Source organism: Desmodus rotundus, chromosome 2, assembly GCF_022682495.2.
Source record: "Desmodus rotundus isolate HL8 chromosome 2, HLdesRot8A.1, whole genome shotgun sequence".
Lineage (NCBI taxonomy): Eukaryota > Metazoa > Chordata > Mammalia > Chiroptera > Phyllostomidae > Desmodus > Desmodus rotundus.
The window spans coordinates 142,796,174-142,822,579 of record NC_071388.1 but is presented as its reverse complement, the minus strand read 5'-3'; the positions used below and the strand labels follow the sequence as shown (position 1 = coordinate 142,822,579).

At 40.2% G+C, this 26,406-nt stretch overlaps 2 protein-coding genes across 13 annotated transcripts in view; one reads left to right on the top strand and one right to left on the bottom strand.

Moving 5' to 3' along the window:
* The window catches only part of PRPF40A (pre-mRNA processing factor 40 homolog A), a 53,493-nt gene extending 44,025 nt beyond the window's left edge, over positions 1-9,468 (top strand). For 4 of the 8 annotated variants that reach the window (XM_024579902.3, XM_024579901.3, XM_045187419.2 and 1 more), the window contains 10 exons: positions 1,321-1,435; positions 1,605-1,696; positions 1,801-1,917; positions 2,424-2,561; positions 2,901-2,996; positions 4,918-5,004; positions 5,089-5,185; positions 5,270-5,331; positions 6,356-6,490; positions 7,901-9,468. In XM_024579902.3, the coding sequence (XP_024435670.2) occupies positions 1,321-1,435; positions 1,605-1,696; positions 1,801-1,917; positions 2,424-2,561; positions 2,901-2,996; positions 4,918-5,004; positions 5,089-5,185; positions 5,270-5,331; positions 6,356-6,490; positions 7,901-7,993 (1,032 nt within the window). In that variant the 3' untranslated portion in view covers positions 7,994-9,468. Of the gene's footprint in view, positions 1-1,320; positions 1,436-1,592; positions 1,697-1,800; positions 1,918-2,423; positions 2,562-2,900; positions 2,997-4,917; positions 5,005-5,088; positions 5,186-5,269; positions 5,332-6,355; positions 6,491-7,900 lie in introns of all 8 variants that reach the window. The other 4 variants (XM_045187421.2, XM_045187420.2, XM_045187418.2 and 1 more) reach the window with 1 other exon arrangement.
* Positions 9,469-13,921: 4,453 nt separating this feature from the next.
* FMNL2 (formin like 2) overlaps positions 13,922-26,406 on the bottom strand; it is a 297,278-nt gene continuing 284,793 nt past the window's right edge. For 2 of the 5 annotated variants that reach the window (XM_024579926.3, XM_045187417.2), the window contains 4 exons: positions 25,397-25,498; positions 22,499-22,597; positions 21,423-21,546; positions 13,922-16,000 (listed from right to left, as the gene is read on the bottom strand). In XM_024579926.3, coding sequence (XP_024435694.2) covers positions 15,891-16,000; positions 21,423-21,546; positions 22,499-22,597; positions 25,397-25,498 — 435 coding nt within the window. In that variant the 3' untranslated portion in view covers positions 13,922-15,890. Of the gene's footprint in view, positions 16,001-17,829; positions 17,924-19,437; positions 19,564-21,422; positions 21,547-22,498; positions 22,598-25,396; positions 25,499-26,406 lie in introns of all 5 variants that reach the window. The other 3 variants (XM_024579927.3, XM_024579929.3, XM_045187416.2) reach the window with 3 other exon arrangements.

The following is a 26,406-nucleotide window of genomic DNA, read 5'->3' as shown; positions in this document are numbered from 1 at the left end:
GAGGAACATCGTGATCACATAGCAGCAGGGTTGGTTTAAGATTCGGATTCCATTTATGTTGTAGGAAGGATGAGAACAAAAGGATAGGTAGTAAATTTGAGGAAAAAATGTTGGACGTATAAGACTAGATGGACATGCTTATTCTTGTTTGAGGAGAAGTGGAGTTTAGATGTCTGGTGTTACCCATGACGGAGCGGTCTGATGAATTTTTGTCTGCCGCATATGTGATTTTAATTTCTTGGTAATTTTACTAATTTTTTCTCTCACCCAATATATCCAAAATATTATCATTTTAACATGCAGTCGGTATTTTTTAAAATTGATATTTTGGGATAATCTTCAAAATCATTGTGTGCTGTAGACACTGATTGCACATCTCAGTTCCAACTAGCCACATTTCATGTACTTAAAAGCTGCATTTGGTAGATTCAGTATGTTCAACCTACCATATTGAACATTGCAGGTTTAGGAATTTTAGGGGCAAAATTTGGGGTCATTGTTCTTTAGGAATATTTGTTTGTAGGATTAAATTCCCTAACTGTTTGGGGAGGCAGGAAATGTGGAAATTACTAAGTACTAAAGTCCTAATATGTTACCCTGATAATCTGCAAATAGTATAAAAGAATAAAGAAAAGAAATTGAAATAAGCATATGAAGATTTAGAATTAAGGTAGTAATATAGAAAGAATAGGTTTTGAAATCAGATACAGGGTCGAGTCCTTGTTCCCCAAAATACTATGTATATTACTTTGGTAAAATTATGTATCCTCCTCTTAAAGAGGCCCACATTTGTCAAGAAAATTAAATAAAAAATAAAAACACCTAGAACATATCAGGCACCATGTTAAAAACACGTATATTTTATGAATCATGTACACACATTCTTCAGAGCATCATCATTTGAAATAGATAATGTTCAATATTTTTAGTTTACTTTTACCTTTATATCTTTTTTTAAAACTGGAAGTGATGTTTCATTTTACACTACAGTAAACTGAAGCCTGTAGAGTTAATGTAGTAGCTTTTCAAAGGTCCTTTTCTTTGAGGTACAAAATACTTTTTTTTTTTTTTTTTTTTTTTTTTTTTTTTTTTTTTTTTTGCCTAAAAGCAGATTTTACTTTTATCAAGGAGCCACCTTAATGGTTGCACCTATACCCGTTGGGGATGATAACATTGGTAGAAGAGTTTTAAATATTGCTGTGTTTTTAATGTGTGTGTTCACGGTACACTAATATTTTTTCTAATGTCCTCAGAGATGACTTCAATATTACGGGGTTCATTGTTGTTTCTTGTTATTGTTAATGGTTCTTAATTTTCCAGATATTTTTAGATGAACTGCATGAACATGGACAACTGCATTCTATGTCATCTTGGATGGAATTGTATCCAACAATTAGTTCTGATATTAGATTCACTAATATGCTTGGTCAGCCGGGTGAGATTCTTTTCTTCCCTAATTTATAGTTATGATAGTGGGTGGAATGGGCCAGAAGGTTGTTTTGGAAGATGGGAGGGAGGGGCACTTTATTTTGTTTTATAAACAAAAAAATAATTGCAGCTCTTTAGTTAGAGCTAGCTTTTGACTTCTTTAGTTTTTTCATTAGGATCAACTGCACTTGACCTTTTCAAGTTTTATGTTGAGGATCTAAAAGCACGCTATCATGATGAGAAGAAGATAATAAAAGACATTCTAAAGGTAAATAGTATACTTCCTGTACACTGTTAATCTGTGGTACATTTAAAAATTCTATGTTCCTTTGATATGTGTCATTAACAAGATTTCTGTTTGTTTTTTTTTAGGATAAAGGATTTGTAGTTGAAGTAAATACTACTTTTGAAGACTTTGTGGCAATAATCAGTTCAACTAAAAGATCAACCACATTAGATGCTGGAAATATTAAGTTGGCTTTTAATAGTGTAAGTTGTCTTTACTATTATGAACAATAGTACAGTTCTTAAATATTCAGCCAAAAGTACTTCAGTTGTAGGATACTGGAATAAGGGAGTATGAGCATGATTTCATACGGCAGTAGATATCTTTCAGGATAAGGTAAAAGAAAATAATATATTTAGGTGATGGGCTGATGTTAAGCTTTCTTTGCTGAATAACTGGTGTTGTAAATTGGATCTTAACTTGTAAATAATGGGAAAATACTTAAAAAAGTGTGAGCCATGGCTGGTGTAGTTGAGTTGGTTGAGTGTCATCCCACAAAGTGAAAGGTCGCCAGTTTGATTCCTGGTCAGGGCACATGCCTGGGTTGCAGGTTTGGTCCCCTGTTGAGGCCTGTATGGGAGGCAACCAGTTGATGTTTCTGTACCTTCTCCCTCCCTTACCCTCTTTCTAAAAATAAAATCTTAATAATAACAATGAGTTGTTTCAACTAAAGAAAATTATTGTAACTGATTAACTGATTTCCTAAAAGTTACTTGAAAAGGCAGAAGCCCGTGAACGTGAAAGAGAAAAAGAGGAGGCTCGAAAGATGAAACGAAAAGAATCTGCATTTAAGAGTATGTTGAAACAAGCTACTCCTCCAATAGAATTGGATGCTGTCTGGGAAGATGTATGTATATTTGTAAATTTTTCCAAATGAATTGTTTTCTTTACAATTGAAAATAATATTCCTTTCAGTTCCTTTCATTTTATAGCCACAAAAATAAGTTGAAGTTATTTGTATAGTATATTAGATATATTGAGACTAGATTAAAAGTGTAAAGTCAGCTGTGACTCTACATTTAGAAATATTTGTTAAAAATATTGTGGATTTCAGAGTAAAGAAAATAATATAATAGACTTTGAGGGGAATGAGCTGTCACATTTTTCACTTGCTGGGTTTTTTTTCTTAGTCGTATTGATATGTTCTTGGCATTAATACATTTATTGCATATCTGAATTTTTTCAGATCCGGGAGAGATTTGTAAAAGAGCCAGCATTTGAGGACATAACTCTAGAGTCTGAAAGAAAACGAATATTTAAAGATTTTATGCATGTACTTGAGGTAATTTTAATATTCTCATAACTGGCTGAAATATAAACTGTAAAAATATAAATAAAAATGAAGGAATTCAGAACAATAAGTATGTTACTTAAATTACATTACTTTTTTGCAAATGTAGTTACCTGGGATACTTAAAAGTATATTTTTCTTTTAAATAGAAACTGCTTGTAAGTGAAACAGATAAAACTTGCATGGGGATACAAAGATTGTGGAGACTATTCATATGTGTTTCTTATTTTTACAGTGTTTTAGAAATTGAACTTAGCAGCTATATCAACTGACTAGTGAACCTGAAGAAAACTTAAAAACTGTTTTATATCTGCTTTACAAGATTCTACTCATATATTTAAAATATACTACCTTAGATATATTAGATGTGTTTCACTGGTGATCTCAGAAATAATGAATTAAGCTTTGTTAGAAAAATGATAAAACTGCAAGTTACTTTATTAGCTGAGTAAGGGTATTTTGGTGATTTCAGATAGGCACTTGTGTGTAGTAAATATATGATGCCTGTGTGGGCCAGGCACTGTTTAATTGTTAGGCAAATACTACATACATGCCTGCAATCCTAAAAACAACCCTATGAAGTCTAGATGAGTAAACTGAGGCAAAGAGAAATAATTTACAGGAAGGAATTCCAACACGGGCTCTTTGACTCCAGAGTCAGTACTTTTAACAAACATGCTAAGCCGGTAGATAAACTGATACTTTACAACAATCTGAAAACTGGCACATAGTGTTGCATAGTTATTGGGTGTAGCAGGTCACTTACATTGACTTGAGTGTTTCATTATGTTTTTTGTTCTTGATGAATATCAGTGTTGACAGTTTGCTCTGTTAATATACCCTCATGTACTCTGTATTAGTTTCCCAGCTGCCTCTAGATCTTTTCTACTCAAAGTGTTTTCAACTAGCATTATCTGTAGTAACTTGGAGCTTATGAGAAATGCAGAACCTCAGACCCCATCAGCAGAATTCTTGTATCAGAATCATCATTTTAACAAGATTCATTTTCCCCTGATTCAGGAATCTTCCATCAAGATTTTTCATGATCTGTGCTGGGGGTAAAGTGATGAGGTCATAAATGGAGATAAAGATAGTAGCACAGGGAAGGGCTGAACCCATAAGAAGAGGGTTTTGGAACCCAATATTCTGGACCTAGAGCTAGAAAAGGAAAAACTAGCATTCAGTGACATAAAATGAGAGTCCCTCCTAAGCCAGATTTTCTCTTTCCACTTACTTGTAAACTGAAGTAAAATTTATTTTCAAAGCTATAGATATGTTGGGGGCAAGGACTTTTTACTGTAGCATTTCCTCATTCCTGCTAGCCGGATAATTGTTTTATTAGTAAGAGTTAAAATCCACAGAAACAGCACTTTTTCTGATTTCACATGGGGTTAGAGTGCCTATGGATGGATGTCTTAAATTTGACTAAGAAGGGGATTCTCCTTGTGTGAAAAGAAAGAGTAGATTATATATTCATTCTGAAACCAACCTTTATTTATCAGTTCAAGGGCAGCTCTGAGGCAGTTCTTTAGTTTGGTGTTGAGCCATGAGAAAAACCGTATCTGAATGTAATGGTATTTGTTTTTGAAAGCAGTGTAACTTTTCTGTAAATTATACCTTCCTGGAGTGTATCAGTTATCCCTACTAACCCACACCCTTCTCATTCCTACAAAAAGTACTTTATTAATATTTTTACATTGTTGTGTTTAGATATCTAAATGATGGTTAAGGTTCAGAAGAAAACATTTCAAGTGATTATAATTCTTCACACAGTTTCAAAGGAGTACATCCTAAGTATGCAAAATGGGGTTTTACTCTAAGAACTTATTTATATAGCTTTTAAAACTTCTTTACGATCTGCTCTCTAAAGTAAATGTAAACTTTTGAATATTTTCTTTGTTTGCTCCTGTAGCATGAATGTCAACATCATCATTCAAAGAACAAGAAACATTCTAAAAAATCCAAAAAACACCACAGGAAACGTTCCCGCTCTCGATCGGTAAGGAAGTTTATTAGATGACACCCTAAGTGTATTGAAACATTTATTAGCATCATTACAAATGAAATTATTTGTATTGTTTAGGGGTCAGATTCCGATGACGACGACAGCCATACAAAGAAAAAAAGACAACGATCAGAGTCTCGTTCTGCTTCAGAACATTCTTCTAGTGCTGAGTCTGGTAAGCATATCTTTTAACTTGGTTAAAATCATTGACACTTGGATGTCCTCAAATTCTGACACTTTCCCTTTTCATGCTGCTTAGAGAGAAGTTACAAGAAGTCAAAAAAACATAAGAAGAAAAGCAAGAAGAGGAGACATAAATCTGTAAGCAGGTTTTTAATTTTTACACTAGGCTTTTGCCTTTAACTCCCCTAGGGGCAGCAGACCGTTTTCTGTCTAGTACCGAGCAGTCCAGCACGGTGTGTAGGTGGGCACCTGAATTCAAGAGCTTTACAGTTGATCTTTGTCTTAATCGTCAATCAAAATCTTTGGGTGAGCTTTGGGAAAAAAAATATACACACAATATTAAGATTCCCACTCTGGTTTTTTAAAGCAATCTTAGTGGAAAACGCAAGTCTTTATGTTTTATGTGTATGTTACAGCTGTTGTTGAGAACCACTTAACCTTAGGTACACCTAGAGGTCTTTTTCAAAATGTAAGGTCCTGGGTGTTACCACAAACCTGTTGAAGGAGATCTTCTTCATGCTGCTGACTTGAACTTACGCATCCCTAATGAAGGACTGCTTGTTTCGGCACTGACATTACATTTGAAGTAATTTCTGCTACTCAGTGGCAAATTTGAGGAAAGAATTTTATTATACAGCTATCAACCTAATACCGTATGTTTCGGACTGTGAGATGCACCGGACCATAAGATGTACCTAGGTTTTAGAGGAGGAAAATAGGAAAGAAAAAGAACAAAAAAACCCTGCCCCCCCCCCCCCCCAAGCGAGTCAGGTAAGCTACATTTGGATTATAAGACACATCCCCATTTTCCTCCCAAAATAGGGGAGTGCGTCTTACAGTCCAAAATACAGTATGATTGAGCTCATCATAGCATCTTATGTTCATAATAAGTAATGTTTTACTGGGTTTGTGGAAATGTGCCTTCATCCTTAACTTATTAAAGCTCTTTTAGTAGTGTGTATTACTCTTACTGGAATGTCATCCTTTCTGTAAGAATGGGCCACTGCCCCCTTGAATCTTGGAAATGTTATAGAATCCTTGAGCTAAACACTTTAAATTTCGCCACTGTGAACACATTCTTTGTTATGGGTGGATTTTCCTAAATACTACCTATATGGGCATTTGTCTTTGTCAAATGCCAACTTTTTTCTTATTTATACAGGACTCTCCAGAGTCAGATGCTGAGCGAGAGAAAGATAAAAAAGACAAAGACCGGGAAAGTGAAAAAGACAGAACTAGACAAAGATCTGAATCAAAACACAAATCACCTAAGAAAAAGACTGGAAAGGATTCTTCTGTAAGTAGAATTTTTATAATACAGAAATGGAGACTGTGACTAAAACTGTGATGGTGTTTAAAGAATAGACTTTTTTTCAGGTCTACTAGCATTAAAGAAAACAATGAAAATTCAGTTAATTATAAAAGTTTTCTAATGTGTGCAGTCATAAATGACCCAATTGGAGCATCCTAAATTCCTTAAAAAAGTAACATAGCATTCCATAGCTATTATTTTAACTGGCTGAGAAAGGAAGATATAGTCTTCTGCATTGTGCATTCCCACTAAGAAGTGCCACTGCACATTTCCTACCTTATTTTTTAAGGAATATAAAATTTAAGAGACTCAAATCAGGGTTCTCCCTCCAGACATTCACAGTTGTCATTATTACTAAGTCTGGTTTCAAAAGGTAACATTCCAGTAACTTTTGGGAATAATCAGTGGGAGGAGAGGTGAGGGCAAATGAATAGGATGGGACTATAACCAAAAGTTAATATTTTAATATCAAATTATGTAGTTCTTACTTTCCCAAATGTGTGTGTGTGTACATACATATGAATGACACCACAGTAGCACAAACCTCCTCAGCCTTTCCATTCCTCCCACAAGCGCTGTGAGCTTAGCAAGGACTATGCCTCGGAATTACCAGTGGAGAGTTTACACCATATAGAGAAGCCCTAGCCCTCCCTCTGGATATTCTGATGCAGTAGGGTGGGGGGGGGTTTGTTTGATTTCAATGCTGCACTGGTGAGTCTGATGCACATCCTCGGTGAAAAATGAGTATTTCCTCTACACCTGTTAGCAGCTTAACACTTTCTTCTTTCTTATACTAGGTTAAATGAAATTCCTGAAGGGAAAGAGGATAGGTGAACTATATCCACTTTTCAAAGATTGTTTCTCACAAATAATGCATTATTATTTTTATTTGAATCTTTTCTTCAGCCTAAGAACTGTACTGCTCATAAATCTTGAATGTTTGTACTAAGTGTACTTTTTTCTAATATAAAGCACTCATAGGGCAACTTAGAATCTGCAAAATTGGAAAGAATATAGTGCTTAGGAAATGAACACCTGGTTTCCATTAAATGGAAAGAGGATGTTTCATAATCAGTTGTGTAAGAGAAAGGAAAAGAAACTGGTATATATCGTTGTCCCCAATCTATATGTTAATGTTTACTAAAAACAACACATAAAAACCTCATTCTAAATTAAGGATCTCTCCTAATATAACTAAGGTATATATACTTAGTTAGTAACCGATTGGTAAGCGTTGGGGAAAGAGGTAATAAGTCATTAAACTATGTGATGTATCTGATTCTATGAAAGAGATTCAAGAGATTTGGATTGTTTTTTTTTCAAAAGTTCCTTATTACTTTAACCTTACCTTTTAAGTACTAACATGAAATGTAATTGTGTCCAATGTCTTCTCAGGGTAATTGGGATACTTCTGGCAGTGAACTGAGTGAAGGGGAATTGGAAAAGCGCAGAAGGACCCTTTTGGAGCAACTGGATGATGATCAATAAATTATACCAAATATATGTTTACAGTATGATTTAAAGTCTAATTCAGACCAAGGACTCTATTTTATGTTCAATTGAAATAACACTGGGTTTTAATTATATCACAGGAAAAAGTGCATTTAAGTATTGTTATTGTGGACTTTATAAAAGCAAAGGAAACTGAAAATAACTTTTGATTCTGTATCAAGAATCATATTTTCATATGGTCATAACTGTTTTTCTGTGACCCTTTCATAGGGCACTGCAGGATGGATTAAAGGTGGCAATTTACTAATAACTGCAGATGTCTCTACTTTGTTCTAAGTCATTAAGATGATTTGATTAACTTTATGGAAGTTGGATTTTGAAGATACAATAAAACACTTTTTTGATATTTAGTTGTACCAAAAAAGCACCAGCAACTGATAAACTACTTTTTTTGTGCACTACCCAACTGGTTGGAGCTAATCTGATCTTTTATGGTGAACCCAGAAATAGGTGTTCTTAATGGAAACATGGTAGACCCTTAACTACAGTGGTGCCAGTGAGCACTGCTATAATAAAGCCGCCATTATTTTTATGAAACATCTGAGTGCATTTTAAAAGGCTATAGCAAGGGCATTATTTTGAGGTGATGTTTTAAACATTAACATCAAGTCAAATTGTAGATTAGTTTAAATATATTGCCTTAAGGACCTACTAAAGAATGTGCCACCAAACTAAGTGATAGTTGCGATATCCTTGTCTAAAACAAAAATCAATGTTGACTTAAACATTTTCCTTAACAATTGTCTTTTTTTTAAATTCGATCTTTCTCTTGCTTTTTTCATTGAGGAAGTCTTTTACCTTCCCTACTCACTGAGAAGTATTGACTTCGTGGTACACATTCTAAAGCATTTCTGATTTGAATATTTTTGTACATTTTTATCAATTATTAAACCTTCTCTTCTAGCGTGTACTAGTATTTATTTCTACGTAACTGCTTTAGCTCTTTTAAAAAAATTGTATGATCATTTAAAGATAAACTAAATCCCTGAAATTTTGCTTCCTCTTACCCACATAGCTAAGTCACTTTTCCTTTTTTAATATAATCAGTGCATTCGAGGCCCCTATATTTGTTTTTGATATGTGAATTTCTGCAGAATACTTTAGAGCAGCCGTGGTTTGAGCTAGAATACTTTTTACATGCTAACTTTTGAAGGTTGGTAATGTAATTTATACTATATTCCTTCAGTGCAGGATTATTATTTTTTTTAAATAGAAAATTTTAGCACATAGTCTTTGGTTTACCTTAGGGTTTTTTTTGTTTTGTTTTTTGGACACTTTGAGCTATCCTGTTTCAGGTTGGGATTTAAAAGAACAAATGCTCATTATATTTTTTCTTCACCACGCTAATGAATTTGAAAAGTGGGACTGACCAGGATGACTCTTTTCCCATCCTTCCTCCCTGTTTTGATTAAATCTGTCCACTGTTGAAAGCTTAAAAAAAAAAAAAAGAAGAAGAAGAAGAAGAAGACCGGGTTCGGGGGTTGGGTAGGGAGGTTTCTCAACTTCTTGCTTTTCTGATGTGAAATATGATAATGACTTTGTAGAAAGTGAGAACCATTATTTTTAGAAAATGTAAAGTAATCAAGTTGCTTGCTTGAGTCCCCTATTGTATATTAGAACCAAAACATAACTACTTAAACAGGGATTCACCTACACTTAATTTTCAGAGGTCCCATTGTAATGGTAGTTAATATTGCCAATCATGTCTAACATTTGACATGGAAGTCAGTGGTAAAATCTTTAAAATAATTATATGATACTGGCAGAAATACTAGTGATGTTTCACGAGAGAATTTAGAATCTGTAAAATGTTTTAATTCTATGAATGATGATTTTTTTAAATACAACTTCAAAGTTTTGATTTTTCTATTTAAATAAAAAACTATTGATGTGTTTTAGCATGTCCTCAAAATAAATTTCTGTACTTCTTACACTGTCTTATCACAACCTCAAATCCCTACAGGAAAATACAAATTCAAGTTTCCCTATAGCTCACCCATGAAAATTATTTAACATAAAACAAAACTGGTAAACAAGGTATAACTCAAAATACAACATCCTTGTTATGAAAGATGTTATTAAAGTGGCTACTATAGTCCTTGTCTAGCACCCTTCAGTGATCCCATCAAATGAGATTTAGTTGCCAGAAAGATACTGTCCTATCTGAAGGCACACAGGTGATGGGAAGATTCTAAATATTTTTAACCAATTAAAGATTCAGGTTTCAAAGTATTCACCTTGGTAATAGTTGAAATGTCTTAAAATTGAACAGATGTTGAAACAGTTCAAACAGGAAAGCATGTTTTCAGAAAAGGGGAATGTCTACTTTTCAAGTAAGTCTCAGATGTAGGTAAATGTTGATGGTTCATCTTCCCTCATCATTAATACAAATTATTGGGTTAAATTCACTAATACATTTAATTTCATACTTAACAGTCAATATAGCAACTTCAAATACCTGATGGTTTTATTTTCTCTGGTCTATAATTCCTGTGTGGGAAAATTGAGTGTGTATGAAAAGTTAATTTACTCAATCAAGTATGAAGTATTCATTGCACTTGCCAAGTATAATTAAATAGCTTACCGCTTTCAAATTTAAAAAAGGCCCACATTTTTTTTTAACATAGTGATGGCATTTTGTTATCATTACCCAAAAGTAGCTTCAGCATATAGATTATTCATGTTTCTCAACAGTAAAAATACTTTTCATGCCTCCCAGTAAATCTGAATATGATCAGAGTATCACAGCTCTTTTGACTTTTGCTAATTGAGCCTCATAATACTACAAAATGAAAAGGATTTGTTAAGGCCTGGAGTAAGGCAATCTTAATTCATAATGGCAGAGTGAAGAGACTAAACATTCCTCAAACATCTCAGTGCATTTGCTGGAAACAATGTCTATAGTTTTCATTCAGTTACCAAAGGGTTTTGTCCTGTGTGAAGAAGCACTAGCCTTGGATGATTCTGGTTTTCTTCCATTTTTAATGGTCAACTGCTGACTAGGCAGCCACTTTTATTTTCACACCCAGAAGGGGGGGTTGTAGCCCTTTTGTACAAATACCTTTTTTAAGCCTCGATGCTATGTAGGAGAGCAAACAATGTCTAATCAAGTGGTACCCAGGGAAGAGTCGAGAATGCTGTTTTTAAAATTTATAGGCTATTAAGTATAATACGTAATTTAAAAGAAAAATAAGGCAAAGCACAAAATTCCTTATATCTTAAATCTGAGACTTTTCCTTTGGGAACAGTATCTCAGTAGGAGGTAGAATTTTTAATTCTTTTATGTTCTCTAGGTAAAACTGCACTGACTTCACATAATTTTTATGAAATTGTTTTAGTAGGTTTATAGTAATAGGTTCATAATCTGTCTCCTTGTATAGTTCTGGTATTACCAGTCTAATAATTCTTACCTTCCTTATTCACCTTGCTCTTTTCAATTATTTTGACTTCGGTAGTCTAGATCCTATTTATGTTTTCATTCACTGCTGTAGTCTGTGGATTAGAAAACAGTGCCTGGCACATAGTAGGTGTCTGTTGAATGAATGTAAAACATTAGTTGACAGGTACTAAAGGGCTTGAAAAAGCATCATTGCAGTAAACCATACTAACCCATGACTACAGCCACATGCATAACTGAGGTGACTGTGCCTTACCATCACTTCAGAAAATTTCAAAAGCTTACTAGAACATGTAACTTCCATGTCGTTTTTGAATAGGAAAGGAGCCCATTGATGATTTGAAATATATCTTTGTTGTAACTATTCATTAAGTTAACATACAATAGTAGTTCAAAAGTAATTTATTTGAGGAATTAACCTTCACCTAGGTCAGAATTGGTCTTTAAAGGCCCTAACGGACACAGTAGCAAACTTCCTATTAAAAATAAAAGCCAAGAACTAATCACTTTGGGCTGTTTTTGACAAAGGGATGAATAATGGTAACGTGACAGGCATTCAAATGTTATTGGAGCTGAAGTGATGGTGAGGTGGGAAGTGAGAAGACTTTGCTGCAATCACCACACTCCCCCAGTGTCCCGTTTTATTTAGCTTGTCTGCCAGGCCTAATTCCTTAATTGCCGTAGGTTATCTACGCTCTTCATTTTATTTCTTATTTTCAGTTACAGTTGACGTACATTATTAGTTTCAGGTGTGCACTGTTCCAGTGAGTAAATATTACATAAACTTGCTATATAAAAACTGCTTTTCTGATACAGTAGGATCTAGTTCAAAGCCATCTCATTGGTAGTGATTGGTAATTGACTTAAATGATAATCACGTAAGGTTGACGTTTGCGTTTCAGAGCAACTGACTAAACTCCCTCAATCCCAGTTTTCAGTCACAGACTATGAAACAAAACAGCTGCCTATTCAGATCAGATTCAAAGTAAGCCATTTCTTGATGCCCTTCTTTTATGCTGACCCTTGGGTATCTAAATGTGCTATTTATAAACATTCTTTTTTAGGTCCTTCCTGCAAACTTTTTTGGTAGGTGTTGGTCTCATGCCTACCTACCTCCTCGACTGAATTTAAGACTTGTTCTGAAAGGTGAGTCATAGGAGAACAAGGTTTCTATGTTCTGTGTAATTACCAGATGTTCTCTTCTATTTACCTGTTGTTCTGATATAAAGAACTTCAGTTATATAAAATTAGACCTTTTGTAAATAAATATAATTTATTAGAAAAATGGCGTCTTCTACTAAATAAGTTGTTTTTGTGCCAGCTTTTACCTTTGCACACCCCTCACGCAGCAGTTGTGTTATGAGATGCTAGAGGTCCACCCTCTGTTTTCTTAGTGTAATACCTGCTTTTCTCTGTAAAAAGATAAAAAAAGTATATTAACAGTTCCTAATGCATTTGTTTTTTGCTTCAAATTTTTTCTCTTGGAAATAGATGGGGTATTAGGTTTAAAAGAAATGGAAAACTAGTAATACTTTTGTATGAACTGGGATGACAGTATATTCTTGATCAAATTTAGGAACCATGTATTAGGGCTAAGAAGAGCCTATCAAATACTAAAATCAGTAGGTATGTGAATTATAGTTACTATTATAAAAGACATACTTTTATAATAATACAGTACAAAGTTAGATAATTCTACAAAATCCAGTATGTTGACCAGCAAGGCCCATTCAGTGCAGAGCAGTGCTGAGTCAGCAGGGTCCCTGGGCACTCCCTGCAGTCAACCTGAATGGATGAGGACTTAGATTTGGGAGTGGGGGGCTTAATTCTGGATCATTGGTAAACATCTTAAAAAATATATAATGTTCCTTAAACCCAGCCATCTCTGCCTTATTTGAACTTACTGGTGTAGTTTGGGTTTGAATACTTTCTGAATTTGTGGAATATTAAAAACATTACTTCTTTTACCATGAAGCACTTTGCCCTGGTACAAAACAAACTAGAGATTCTGACTAACTGCAGAATTGATCCCCCCACCCAATAAAATAAAGCTTCAGCTACCTTACTGGGGCAGTAAAGAGAGCACTGAATTGGGAGCAAAGACCTAATGCAACAATTTCTTAAAAGACTAAGCCCCTCTAAAGTGTTTTTAAGCCATTTATACAGTATTCTAAAATACTAAATTTCCTTGATTCCCTAAAAAAATATACTAAAAACAGTATACTAAATTTATTTGATGACTTGGGAATATCATTACAATGATAACTGGAAAGAATAAATGAGTAAGTTTGATTTTTGGAGATGTATCTCTCTCACTACCAACACCTATTTGGTTACTTCATTCCATACAGCAAGTGGTCAAGAGTTTACATAAGAAGGGATTTTAGTTAAACTTTACCAAATCGATTTAGATTCTAAGTACCAAGACATACCTGTTTCTAGAAGATAAAAGCTATTACATAAAACTGGCAAACCCATAAAGCATACCATTGAAAGACTACAACGTATTACAGGATAGTAGTGTAAATAGTTTATTTGCTCATATGCCATGAAAAGACCAGAAAAGTAACATGAACTGCTTTTATAAAACATTCTAATATTGCTAAGAAGCAAGCCTGTTAATAGACAAACAGAAAAGAACATGCCAACATTATTGTCTACTTCCAGATTAATAAATAGCAAGTATTTTAACATGCTCATCAGCTTTACGCTTTGGAAAACAGCTGCTTGCAGTAAAGGACCAATAATTTGTATTGTGTATCTCACGGTTGACTGCTTTATCATCAAAATGAACGTTGAGTGAACAGAAAGACAAAATCTTGGCATGTTCTTTTTAAAGTACACATTTATGAAAATTTGCTGGCAGGTGAGAGTTTAAAAGCAATCTCTGTAAATGGGTATGCTAAAGTAAAATGTAACTGACCCCTAAACTGTCCTTGTAGTTAAATATATATATTAAAAAAACTATAAGTTAAAATAACATTCAGATTGTATAGCATAGGCTGATGCATTTTTAAACAATATTTACAATATTACCCAGAGGCTTAGGTGGGAATTAAAGAGAAGTGTAAAAACCATAAAAAACTGCACCAATTTTATAGCAAAATATCTGTACATTTAAAAAGAGGTCATATATAACTACACATTATCCAAGGAAAATTGGACCTTCACCAAGGAGTTCACATAAGCACAACATAAAATAAATTCAGTGGTTAAATACTATACAATAAACTTTACAATTAATATATTGATGTAATGTACCAAGAAGGTAAGCCAGAAGCAGAATGTATGTTATGGAAAGTACAAATTAGCTTCAGTCCAGTTTTTGACTTTGGAATGGATCAAGTGCCCTGCCAGAGAGGAAGGAAAAATAACTGGCTTAGTTGGCCATTTAGTCCCATTACATACCATTTATAAGCTTAATCCCAATGTGAATATTTGAGCAACTCCCTATAAAGTAGTCTGGGAAATAGAAGTTCTTAGCTTTGATATATGATGCCAAGTATGTCTTCTCCAATTTACAAAAGGAAGGAGGGGGGAAAGCAACCGATTGTCAGAGGAGAGTAAGGCCAGGTAATAACACTACTCTGCTACCAGAAGGACTCCTGAATACTTGTTGACAGAGAACCTCTTCCTGGCTAGCAAGGCACCGAATTCTACTCTCAGGTTTGACCCATAACGGTCCTCGGAAATCCTAATACTGATTATTGAGATGTTAATTTTAGTGCTAATTAATAAATACGTTTGCATTATTTTTTCTAAAGCTGCCCCTAACTGAAGGACACAGTATGGCAAGTAAGTTTTATACGACATCTGTGTGCCGCCACACTCGTGCGGTCGTGAGGTGAGTCTCCCGGGGAGGGCACGGTACTCTAGCACAGAAGTAGCAGGATGTGAGGGGAGATGGCTGAGTAGCTTCTGTGCTACTGTAATCGCGTCCTGTTTGTACTTTGCTGGGCCTTGGTTATGGACAGGAGGACTTTATCATGTGACTTTTTCCTCCGTTCCCATGTTGCAAGCCCTTAAAAATACAAAGTTGAAGGGAATGGCTGAAACACAAAATTAATTCCTTAAAAGACACCTCAGCAAAGGAAGCCCACAGCAGATGCGTTCATGTTATTTACAACTTACTAGGAAACCAGGGTGAGCCATCGTGGGACAATCACAATGGCAGGTAATACTTGTAATACGAAATTTACAATTTGATTAAAAAATTAATAACATACTGATGTAAAAAGATACCTAATCAAATCAAATCCTATTGCTTTGATTAATCTGAGCAGGTACTTCCACTTTTAGGCACTTGTTAACAAAGGTTGGAAGGAGAGCCCATCATTTTAAAATTCCTATGTGTTTGCTAAATCTGAGCCCTTGGAATATTTTATCTGTGTTCAAGGCTGCAGTTAAATGGTAGCACATAAAGTTCACGTGGACGGTTTCTTTCATGCACTCTATTCACACAGTCAGCTCTCAGGTTCACATGGGTATTTCGGCACCATTAATAGAACGCAAGTTCTGATCATCAAAGCGCCGCCTGACACTCCTCCTCACCGCATCGGCTCGTCTGTAGGGTTGGTTTCTAAGATCTGTGAAGAGGAGAGCACCAGTGAGAGAACTGCAACCTTTAACAGCCTGTCTAAGCAAGACAAAGACCAGCTGGCAGCCAATCAAAGCAGCTTGTGCTGAAGAGTCTGCTAATGGGCCCTTCAAACCCACTGAGTATTTTTGAGTCAAACTCATGTGCTTTGCCCTCTGTATATACAGTCAAAACATGATGTAATACTGGTGGGATTCTGGAACTTTTAGGAAAATATATAGGAGAGGAGATTGCTTCTGTCACTGGCCAGAGAGTTTAGCTGAAATATTTTGAAATGTTTTCCCAATGGGAAATCTGTATGGCTTAGGTGTTTGGGTTTTTTCTTTCTTTCTGGAAACCTAAATATAAACTATAATACAATGGATTTTAACCTGCAAAACTAATAAAACCAACTGTGCTGTCTATATTATCTGAAGTTTTAATCAAGGAAGGAACCTATACTTAGCAGACAGTGATTCCATTATTTTTATTCTATTAATATTAGCTCAGTTTTTATTTTGTGAATTGGAAACATAATTAACTACTAAATAAATGTAATCACTAAATCAAAATATCCCATTCCTGAACATTTACTTCCGCCACCCAACAGTTTTGTTTTTCATCAAAGGGGAGAAGTTTATGGGCCCTTCCGCATTCTCCAATTGGAGACGCAGAGCAGAATGCCTGACAGTTTTAAAAAATGCCTTGTTGAATAGATGAATCAACCACTGCATGTCAGTCCAGGGAGGCGTTACTGTGGAGGGACAGCGTGGGTGAACAAGGGGACTGTTCCTTAGGTAATAAGCACTCGGTGTGAAGCGTGCATGATGAGTGAGGCAGGCCGCCCAGCCAGCACGTACGCCTTCTGATGGCGTCAGGGAACAGCGAGAAAACAGCAGGCTTCACATGTCTTCCCCTGGTTTTGTTTAATCAGCATATATTCCCCTTTCATTAACTTAGTACTTTTGATTTCTATCAGGGAACATTCTACCTTTAGAAAGGGAAACAAATAACAGACTTAAGCCAGACTCGATTTTTTTATCCCTTCACGTACTCAGTAGATTGAAAATGGAGCTCACGGGCCATATCTGGCCCATAAAATGTTTGGCCTTGACTTACACTTTTAATTAGTTTCCTGATATTTAAATAGGCGATTAACATAAAAGTTAGGGTTTCTGACTTCTGTTGGAAAACTGAAGGACCTGGCAATACTGGGCCCAAATTCTTACATGGCAAAAACAAGCCAGTGCTGAGTAGAATGTGAGGGAGAGTGGGGCTCGCAGGTTCGGCACTGTCCTCCCCAACCCGACTCAAGTGGAATTGGTGACCCTGCCCTACCCCTACATTAGAGCCAAGTATTGTTTTGCCTGCCCTAATCCTCTGGAGACTCTGCTTCCTGGCCCAGAGTGGTACAGGAAGGTCAGAACTCCGCTTCTGCTAAGGATATGTGGTGACCTGCATCTCCGCGATTCCTGAGACCTCTAAGCAATTAATTTTAAAGGTCCATATCTTTATTTGTGTTCCCTGGCCAGGACGTGCTCTCAATTTCTTAACATAAAAATGGGTTAAGTGAATAACTCAAAGGCTGACAAGGGGGTAGTCCTAGCACCCAAAGCAATTACAACGATCAGCAACAACCCTTGCCCCAGCCATCACACTTGAGAACATGGAAGCAGGCCAGAAAGAGTCCAACAGAGAGGCCCAGCCTCACGTCACTGCAAGTGAGGTACAAAGACTTCTCCCTGGTCAGACTCTCACCAGTATCACCCTCAGCCATAGATCGAAACCACTGATGTGCATACAGAGAGAGGAGGAAGCTAAGTAAAAAGTGATGCTTGCCAGCTCTGTGTATCCTCCACCACCGGTGTGCTAGAAGAAATCCTTACCCTCGAGTGAACATTTGGAAATTTAGTGATATTATTCTTCTTTAAAGCTAAACAGAAAAAAAAAACAAAAACACAAAATGATGGTTAAATAAAAATGGGATGAAAATGAAAAGCAATTCAACTTAGTGTGCAATATTCCCGGGCATGTTAGCCAACAGAGCAAGAGAGCGGGAGGCCATCGCTACACGAGCCGTCAGATAAAACAAGGGAGGAGATGAGGTGTCTTCCCATCCAGTTCGCTGACCACCCAGATCCAAGCTGCTTTGAAGTCTGGCTCCAGAATGATAGTCCAGCAGCAAAACTGACAGTAAACATTCGCCAACAGATAACACTTTCTAGCCTTGTTAATAAGCGTTGGTGGGTAAGCACATCGCAGAGCAGGCAACAACACACACACATCCTCTGACACCTTCAGAAACAAAGAAACATACACAAGTGCAATTACAGAGGAGTTAATGCCACAAAATAAACACATACCCAGTTCCATGTCAACCTCAGCATGGCAATCCAACTAGAGTACATGCTGCCCCTGTCACCGTTCTGACCGACTGGGCACTGCAGACAGCCCTGCTCCTTATCTGGGCATGTGAGCTAAGCCCGGGCAGTTACTTCTTGGGAAAATTTGATTTTTTTTAATTGTAAGAGCAGTGGCACTTCCCGATGAGAGGTGTGTGCTATTAGTGTTTCTGGTGCCACCACCCCGACCGAAGGAGCAGGTCCAGGTACGACCTCCTCGCAGAAGGACACCCCAGGTTTGACATGGAACCCAGTGAAGAAGCAGGAATGAGGCAAGATGGTGAGGGGCTCCTGAGCCTTGATTTCATTTGCTGCTTAACAGCCTAAGTCCAACAGGCAATTGCTGAGCAGCGGACCGCCTTACATTGCTTCCACAGGCTTCTGGGTTGGAAGGGCTCCCCGCGTTAAGCTTGTACCATGCTTGTACCATGAGCTCCATGACACGGGACAATGGCCTCAGACTGCAGGAGACCATTAAGGCCCCGTGTATAGCTGTGCATAGTCGCCGTTCCTTCCAAAAATCACTGTGCAGCGTTAGAGCACCTTACACTCCTGAGAGCTCGTATGGCAGCTCATTTTACTACCAAGGCATGTTAAATGAGTACGTAAAGGAGCTGATTTACTATATGTGAACCTGTTAGAACACAGTAAGGGCTCAATAAATGTTCAGTATAGTTGCTACTGTTATTAATGAGTATTATTTTTTGTTTGAAGATATTGGTGCAAAAATCTTATAAGCAATCTAGCTGGTCCCAATCCTGATTCTCAAAGAAGTGCTCTCTTTACTGTTTTTCTGAAAATTTCTGCAAGCAATTCTCTAATTCACACCCACCCAGACCGTCACAGCTGTGTGGACTCGGACACACACGGAAGTGGCCATGAGCAGGCAGTTAGGACTCAAGCGCGAAACCATGCAGCGCGAAACCATGCAGCGCGAGGACGACGTGGAGCACAACGCTGCGGAGAGGGCGGTTCCATGCTAGCACGTTGGGTGGCCCCGACAGACACACAGAGGGGCACAGGAGGTCAAAAAACCTGCAGCAACCTTTCAGGAGCATCAGGTGAGAAAGGGGAACAGTTTAGTAATGGTATTCCTCAGTGAGAACAGGTTCGCAGAAAAACCGAGAGCCACGCTTGGCGGTGCGAGCAGTGAAGGGCACCGTCTTCAGCACTGCATCCCAGACGACAGCCGGACAAGACAAACAGAAGAGAGTAAAAAGCCAGGGTCTATCGCATTAGTACATGGTTAGTGCTGTGTTAAGCATACCTGGGGAAACAGGTGGGGCGGGTGTGCAGGAAGGGGGGAAGCAATATGTACCTGGGTGAGCTCATAAAATCTAAGAGTCACTAAGAGTCTGGGGTGTGGTTGTGGGTTACAAAACAGAAACTATTCCAAGGAAAATTAACAATGCTCCATAAGCAGACATGCACTGTCACCTCCCATGGCCGATTCATGATTAGGTCAGGCAAATAAAAACTGTACACTCTGCTCAATTTCAAGCCATTGGGATGGAGACCAGACTGAGGAGAAGGAACTCTAAGTTCTTAGAGAGCGAGGCTGACTGCTTCTCCACCTACAAGTTAATCTTATCACAACGCTGAGGCGAAGAGGCACTTACCCAAGGAGACCTATTCCCGGCGCCGCTCAGAGCAGAGCTCCCCTCAGCAGGGACAGCAGAGAGCACGCTAAGCAAGGGCAGCTCTATCGGGGGCCACCTACGAACCACTGCAGGTGGACACCGGGGTACCGGCAGGCACCCGTGTACAGAGCTTTTCCCCAGCCACTCGGAACGCACTCTGCTTTACTCTGGCAAGAAACTTCACTGACTTCCTTTTTAGTCTTTTACTTCCTTAGGTCTGAGCTGGTGAAAAAAATGGCGATTTTGGCAGTTTGGGATTTATTTACAATGCCGACTAAGCTATTAAAAAGAAATGGGAGGCCAAAAGTAGAAGAATTTAAAAAGTCTAGGAGTTTTAACAAACTCAAACAATTGGGGCAATGTGAATAAAGACTAGATGTTTTCTACCAAGAAATAGTGTGGGAGCTGTGTGATGATGGTACTCTGGGCCTTTGCTCATTAAAGAGTCCTTATCTTCTGAAGAGTCCTTATAGATTTCCCCATGAAACTGTATTTCTTGGAATTGTTTCAAAATAATCCCAGAGACCGGGGAGCAGGGAGTAGGTGGAAGCAGACAACTAACAAGACAGGCCCGAGCTGGACATTGTTAATGGGTGGTGGGTACATGGAAACTCATCACGCAGTCTCCATATTTTTTCAGTTAAAATATTCTGCACAATAAAAACTTTTAAGCATCTTGGAAGCTGATAAATAGTATTCATATGCAATAGATGTGAAAGGAAAGTGGCTTGAAGCCACTGCCCCAAGACAGTGGCCCAAATCGCTGTCCCGGCCGGGCAGAGGGAAGGCAGCGACTCTATGGAGCTGGTTCCAGCAGAAAGCATTAGGCTACAGCGTAATCAGACAGGAGCCAAGCTGGGTTAGGCACCGTTCACGGCTGGCCGAAGGGCCCTTCTGAATGAAAACACCAGCTCCTCATCTCCTTGTCTTCAGTTACTGGTTACTGTGAACAAGCAAAGCGGCTTTTAAAGAGCACGTTGGAGAAATCTGTACTGACAGACAGTACGGACCGCTGACTGGGTCTTGCCATAGCATTTAGTAATCAGGCAGGTGGGCAGGAGTGGCCACAAGGGAGAAAACAGAGCATGGTGACAAACCGAAGACAATGGAAAACCATCGGGAGACAGAGCCCTGGGGAAATCTATAGGGTTCCAGTGATATTGAGAAGTAAAGAGATTTTTCAGAGTGAGTTGGGGTTCTTTGACAGGCAGTACACAGGCTTCTGTAAATGCGCTGCAAACACTAGCAGAGAGTCTCTGAATAATTCTGGATCTGATTAAACTCAATGGGAGAACTGTAAACCCCAGGCAAGAGGCGGCAAAACCGCATGGGGCTGGTATGGGTGAGCCAGCAGGAACTCCATGGGCCGTGATGAGGAAATATCTTTTACCTGTGATAATATCTTCAATGGCACCATCTTTTCCTTCGTACACATGCCTGTTATCTTTAACTTGACGCCTTCTTAATTCCGCAATTAATTCTTGCTGCTGCCTCTTTGATTTGTGAGAAGGAGACTGAGAAGAAAGAAGCGTGGCAGGGATTAGTGGGACCAGCCCCTATTAGAGGTTTGAGAAAAGGCAGAATGTGTCTCAGCATTATGTTGCTGAGAAGCAGCCTCCACCAAAATCAGAAACAGCACCAGCCCTCATTGAGCTCAAATGGAGAAAAACCCAGAAAGCTTCTGAGAAGAATATAAACTTTCACTGAAGAACCCACAAGAGTCCAGCAGGGAGCGATGGGAATGCTGGATCCTATGGTGATAACCCCTGACTTTAAATAAATTTTTTTTCAAGATTTTATTTATTCACCTTTATAGACAGGGGAAGGGAGGGAGAAAGAAAGAAAAACATCAACGTGTGATCGGTTGCCTCTCACACACCCCCAATTGTGGACCTGGTTTGCAACCCAGAGGCATGTGTCCTGACCAGGAATTGAACCAGCGACCTTTTGATTTGCAGGCCGGTGCTCAATCCACTCAGCCACACCAGCTAGGGCAACCCCTGACTTCTTGAACTCTGGTGCAGAGGGTCATGGTGAAGACTGCTTTGATCCGTCAGCCTTCATGGTCTTCACCTCTGATGTTCCCCTCCATGGAATGCTCCCCCTATTCCTCCCAGCAAAGCCCTGCCGCCTGCAGGCCAACACCCGCGGCATCCCCACGAAACTTTTCCTGGACACGAAGCTGTCCCCTCATCAAATATGGCCTCTCTGTACAGTACATCCAACTGAGATTTAAGGTCCAGATATCTGTAAACAGAAATGCTACACCAACATGCTCTTAGCCTCATTTCAGTTTTTGCCGAACAAAGTTATTAATGAAATAACTTGGCCAAGTTATTAATGAAATCTCCATTTGCCAAGTTTCCGAGCCCTAGAAGGAAGGGACAAGGATCCCGTGCAAGTCTGGCTTTTGCCCGTGTCCCCACTTGCCTCTGGGGGGCCATCGCTGGAGCCAGGGCTCCTCACCTTTGGATCCTGCTGCTCCATCAGAGCTTCCTGCTCCAGGAGTTTCTCCATCAGTGCTTGTTCCTGCTTTTTCCTCAGCTCATTCTCCTCTTCTGCTTGCTGGGTGAAGGCAAAAGAATCAAAGCATAGGTCAGTGGGAACAGCAGTAGATTCTTAAGCCATTCTACAAGAATCCTTGGTGAGCCAGGAAGTAGAGTAAATGGAAGGTTCATAAGATCTACACTTTGTGCCTGCATATCTTGCTGATTCAGGGCTTCCCTGTCTGTCCCTGTGACATCTCTCCGTGATCAGGAGCTGAGATTTACCTCATCCAGAATCCCTTTCCTGGCCCCTGCTTGTACCGTGGCTTAGTCCCAGCCCCAAAGATGGGGAGGGCACCTACCTAATTGGCAGCTCTGCTCAGTGATTTTCCAATGAGATGGTTTGCTCCCAAAATCTGTCCACCTACCTAAAGCTTCTCTGACTCCTCCTCAGAGGCCTCTCCTTCTGCCCTTCGTTAGTGGAAGACCTCCGCTCCCTTGCCTCTTGTCTCCTTCAGGGGCAGAGTGACTAGCCTGACAAATTTGGGACAACAAATCAAAGAAGCTCGCCTCAACTCAGCCCTCCTGGCACCCTCTCTTCTGAAGTCATCCTCCCCAAAGAGACTTCTAATAGTCTAGTTGGGAACTGGTTGTCACCTAATTTAGGGCTGTGGGAACTCACATATACTCCAATCTAGTTTTTTATCAGTAATAGAGCTCACATTTTGACCTCTATTGCTTTTGTCTTTTGAGTTTCATTGTGGACCAAACCTGAGGAGACAGGGACGGACGCCACCCTAAAACCCCCACCCCTGTGCACAGAGTCCCTGGGCCAGGTTGGCCCGTTGCTTGTCACGCACAACCTGGGGCAAGTAAAGCAGCCCGGAACCTGCCTGCCTGACCAGTGCCTCCCGGATCCAGCTAACAGGGCCGCCACGAGACAGTGTGGAAGGGGCCCCCTGACAGGCTCTGACCTGGGGCACCCCACAGGCCCCCAAAGGGCAGCTTCTTGTCTTCCTCTGCTCTACATGTGTCCCTGCTGGAGCACCAGGCTTTGAGACCAACCGCACCGACTCACTTCCCAGCTTGTAGTAATATTATACAATTTAAAAATAGCAGATATTCTCTCTTCAGAGCCGAGACTTACAATTTTTTATGTGGAAAGATGTGGCCCCAGCACATAACAGGAGCCACCTGGAGCCACGTCTGCAGCACGCTAGCCCCGGCAGCCAGCAGACCCCAGAGCCGCGGTCAGCAGCTGGTGACCAGAGACCTTCTCGCTGCTCCTGGCTGCGTGTCCTGCACGAGGACTTTGTGCTGTGTGTGTGTGTGTGTGTGTGTGTGTCCTCACTTCCAAGGACATTCTCCGTCTGCAAACAGCTCGTGCCATCACTGCTCCACGAAGCCACGCTGAGAGAAAATGGCTCAATACTGTCACCTTTTGAGTCTCAGTAAAAGGTCCAAGGATGGTTCTCCAAAGCCATCAGCCTCTAGTGGTGCGGCAGAGGTGACCCACTATTTCCAAAAAGGTGTTTCTTAAAAATGTAAAAGGGGGGGGGGCCAAAAAACCCAGGAATTATCTTCTGGAGGCCAGGCCCCTTGTAGTACAGGTTTCCCCCACTAAGTGAGTGTTCTAGGGACCCATCTGTATCAGTGCACCAGCTGGTGGTGTTGTGAGAGGCTACGTTCCACTTCAGCAAAATTTCCTGGGACTCTTTGTACGCCTTTGCCCATCTCATGATGAGTGATTTACGAGCGCAGCTGCCCATACCGCACTACTCAGCAGTTTTTGACCAAAAACCCATGCCCCACCCTCCCTACTCACCCGATCTCACCTGAGTGATTTTTTTTTTGTTTCCTCGGATGAAAAAAGTCCTCAAAAGGAAACATTTTGCCAATGTGGAAGAGATGAAACAAAAAACAGCAGAAGCACTAAAAGGCATCAAAGCCGATGGGTTCAAAAACTGTTCTGAGCAGTGGGAAAATGTCTCAGTAGGTGCACTGCATCAGATGGAGAGGACTTGGAAGGTGACTGAAGCTTAAACATGTAAGAATGCATACACAATTTTTTACAAATAGATGCCGGGGGTTTTGAGGTGCTTAGATAACACTGACACATCCCTCCCCCTTTGCAGTCACACTTCCTGCTCCGACACTGCCCGGTCCCAGGTAGACAAGCCTGGAGGGTACGGACTACCACGTGTGCTAAGTGCAGTGAAATTCCTTACGGCCCCTTTGTCGTTCTTCCTCAAGGGACAGAGTCTTCTGACATATGCCTCTTTGAGTCACATGCTTTTCCAAAACCATGAGCCTGGACTATGGAAGAGGGCCTCCCATTTAAAGGACAGGCGGGCCATTGCTGGTCCCCATGAAGAAACAGAGAGCAACAGTCCTTCCAGGTGCCATCTTTCAGTCTGTGCTAGAGAAGTGTCGGTCTAGATGGCCTGAAGGCCCGGGCAGGACTAACACCGGAGGCTGTTCCTGACCTCAGCCACAGCATCAAGCTGCAGGCCAGGGCTCGCCCCTCTTACCTGCTCAACACTGGTGGGGGGCCTGGGTGTTCTAAGTCCTTCAACACGCCTGTGAGGGCGGACAGTCATGGGGGCAGCAGTGGCCGTGGAGCACCTCACCTGCCCTGAGAGGCAGCCTGAGCCCCAGCACTGGCTGGGTGGAGACAGGGGGCATGACGGGCTGAGGGCCCCAGACGCACTCGGCCCCCGCAGGGCCAGAGACTCCTGCCTCACTGACCACCAGACGTGCTGCCCCCAACAGTGCAGGCCTCTGCAGAGCTGCTGAAACTCAGGTCCAGCTCGGAGAGGGCATCTGCTTGAAAAAACAACGCCAAGGAAGGCTCTGCAGGACACCACGCCCTGCTTACCTTATAGGCCTTTACAAACCGGACAAACACAGGAAAGAAGACAGAGGGTGGTGTCGTCTTGGGGTTTTCTCCAAAATACTTCACCACGTCATCAAAGGCGTCCTGTGGAAAAGCAGGTTTCTCTTGAATTCCATTAGTTTCGGCATTTGAGCCTGATGCTCTGGATGAAGAGCTGCAGCAAAGCAGCGATGACACACAATCCCGCGGCTGGCGAATCTGCCCTGCCCTCCTCCCACGGTCCCCTGCCGTCCAAGTTTCCTCCCAGTGCCTGCTCAGAGGCAGCCGGAGTGCGACGGCACTGACAGGAATCCTCCTCTGTGAGCCCTGCCACTTCCATATACCTACACACACACACACACACACACACACACACGCTCCTGCTCTTTCAAGAGCTTTCTAAGGCCACTACAGAACTTAGAACCAATGAGGGTGGGAGGGATCTTACAAGTCACTCAGACTCTAACCCCCAACTTGCTGGTTTACTGCTCCTTCCAGTACCCCGACCTCAGGGGCACTCTAGGGTCTGCGGGCCCTCGCCCGTCCTCAAACGGGAACCTTCACCACGTCTACTTTCTGAGTCCCCACAACATGCTGCCTTCCCTTCTAGGATGGCATGCAGTCAGTTCTGGCTGTTTTTCAACTGTGGAGACTTGACCCCCAGGGTAGTGTAAGATGTCAAAGGCCTACAAAAACCCAACACACTGGGAACACTGCTTTGCTGAGCACAGGCCTGGACGCATGTTGGTTGAACTGAATACAGGACTCACACACAGGAAACCTGGAAGTGGAGGGGAAGGGGTTGGGGACGGAGGGCCTCTAGAAGAGAGGGTGAGACCCCCCAATTAGATAGGACAATAAACAAGACAGGGGCCCTCCCAGGTACAAGAGTCTAAAAGATCCCCCTATCCCCACCCAATAATCATTAGCTACATAAGAATTCTACCTTCAGTAAACAGAGGGCGATTTCCCCCCAAATCCTAGGCTAGCACCCCAGGCAGCTTTACGGGGTC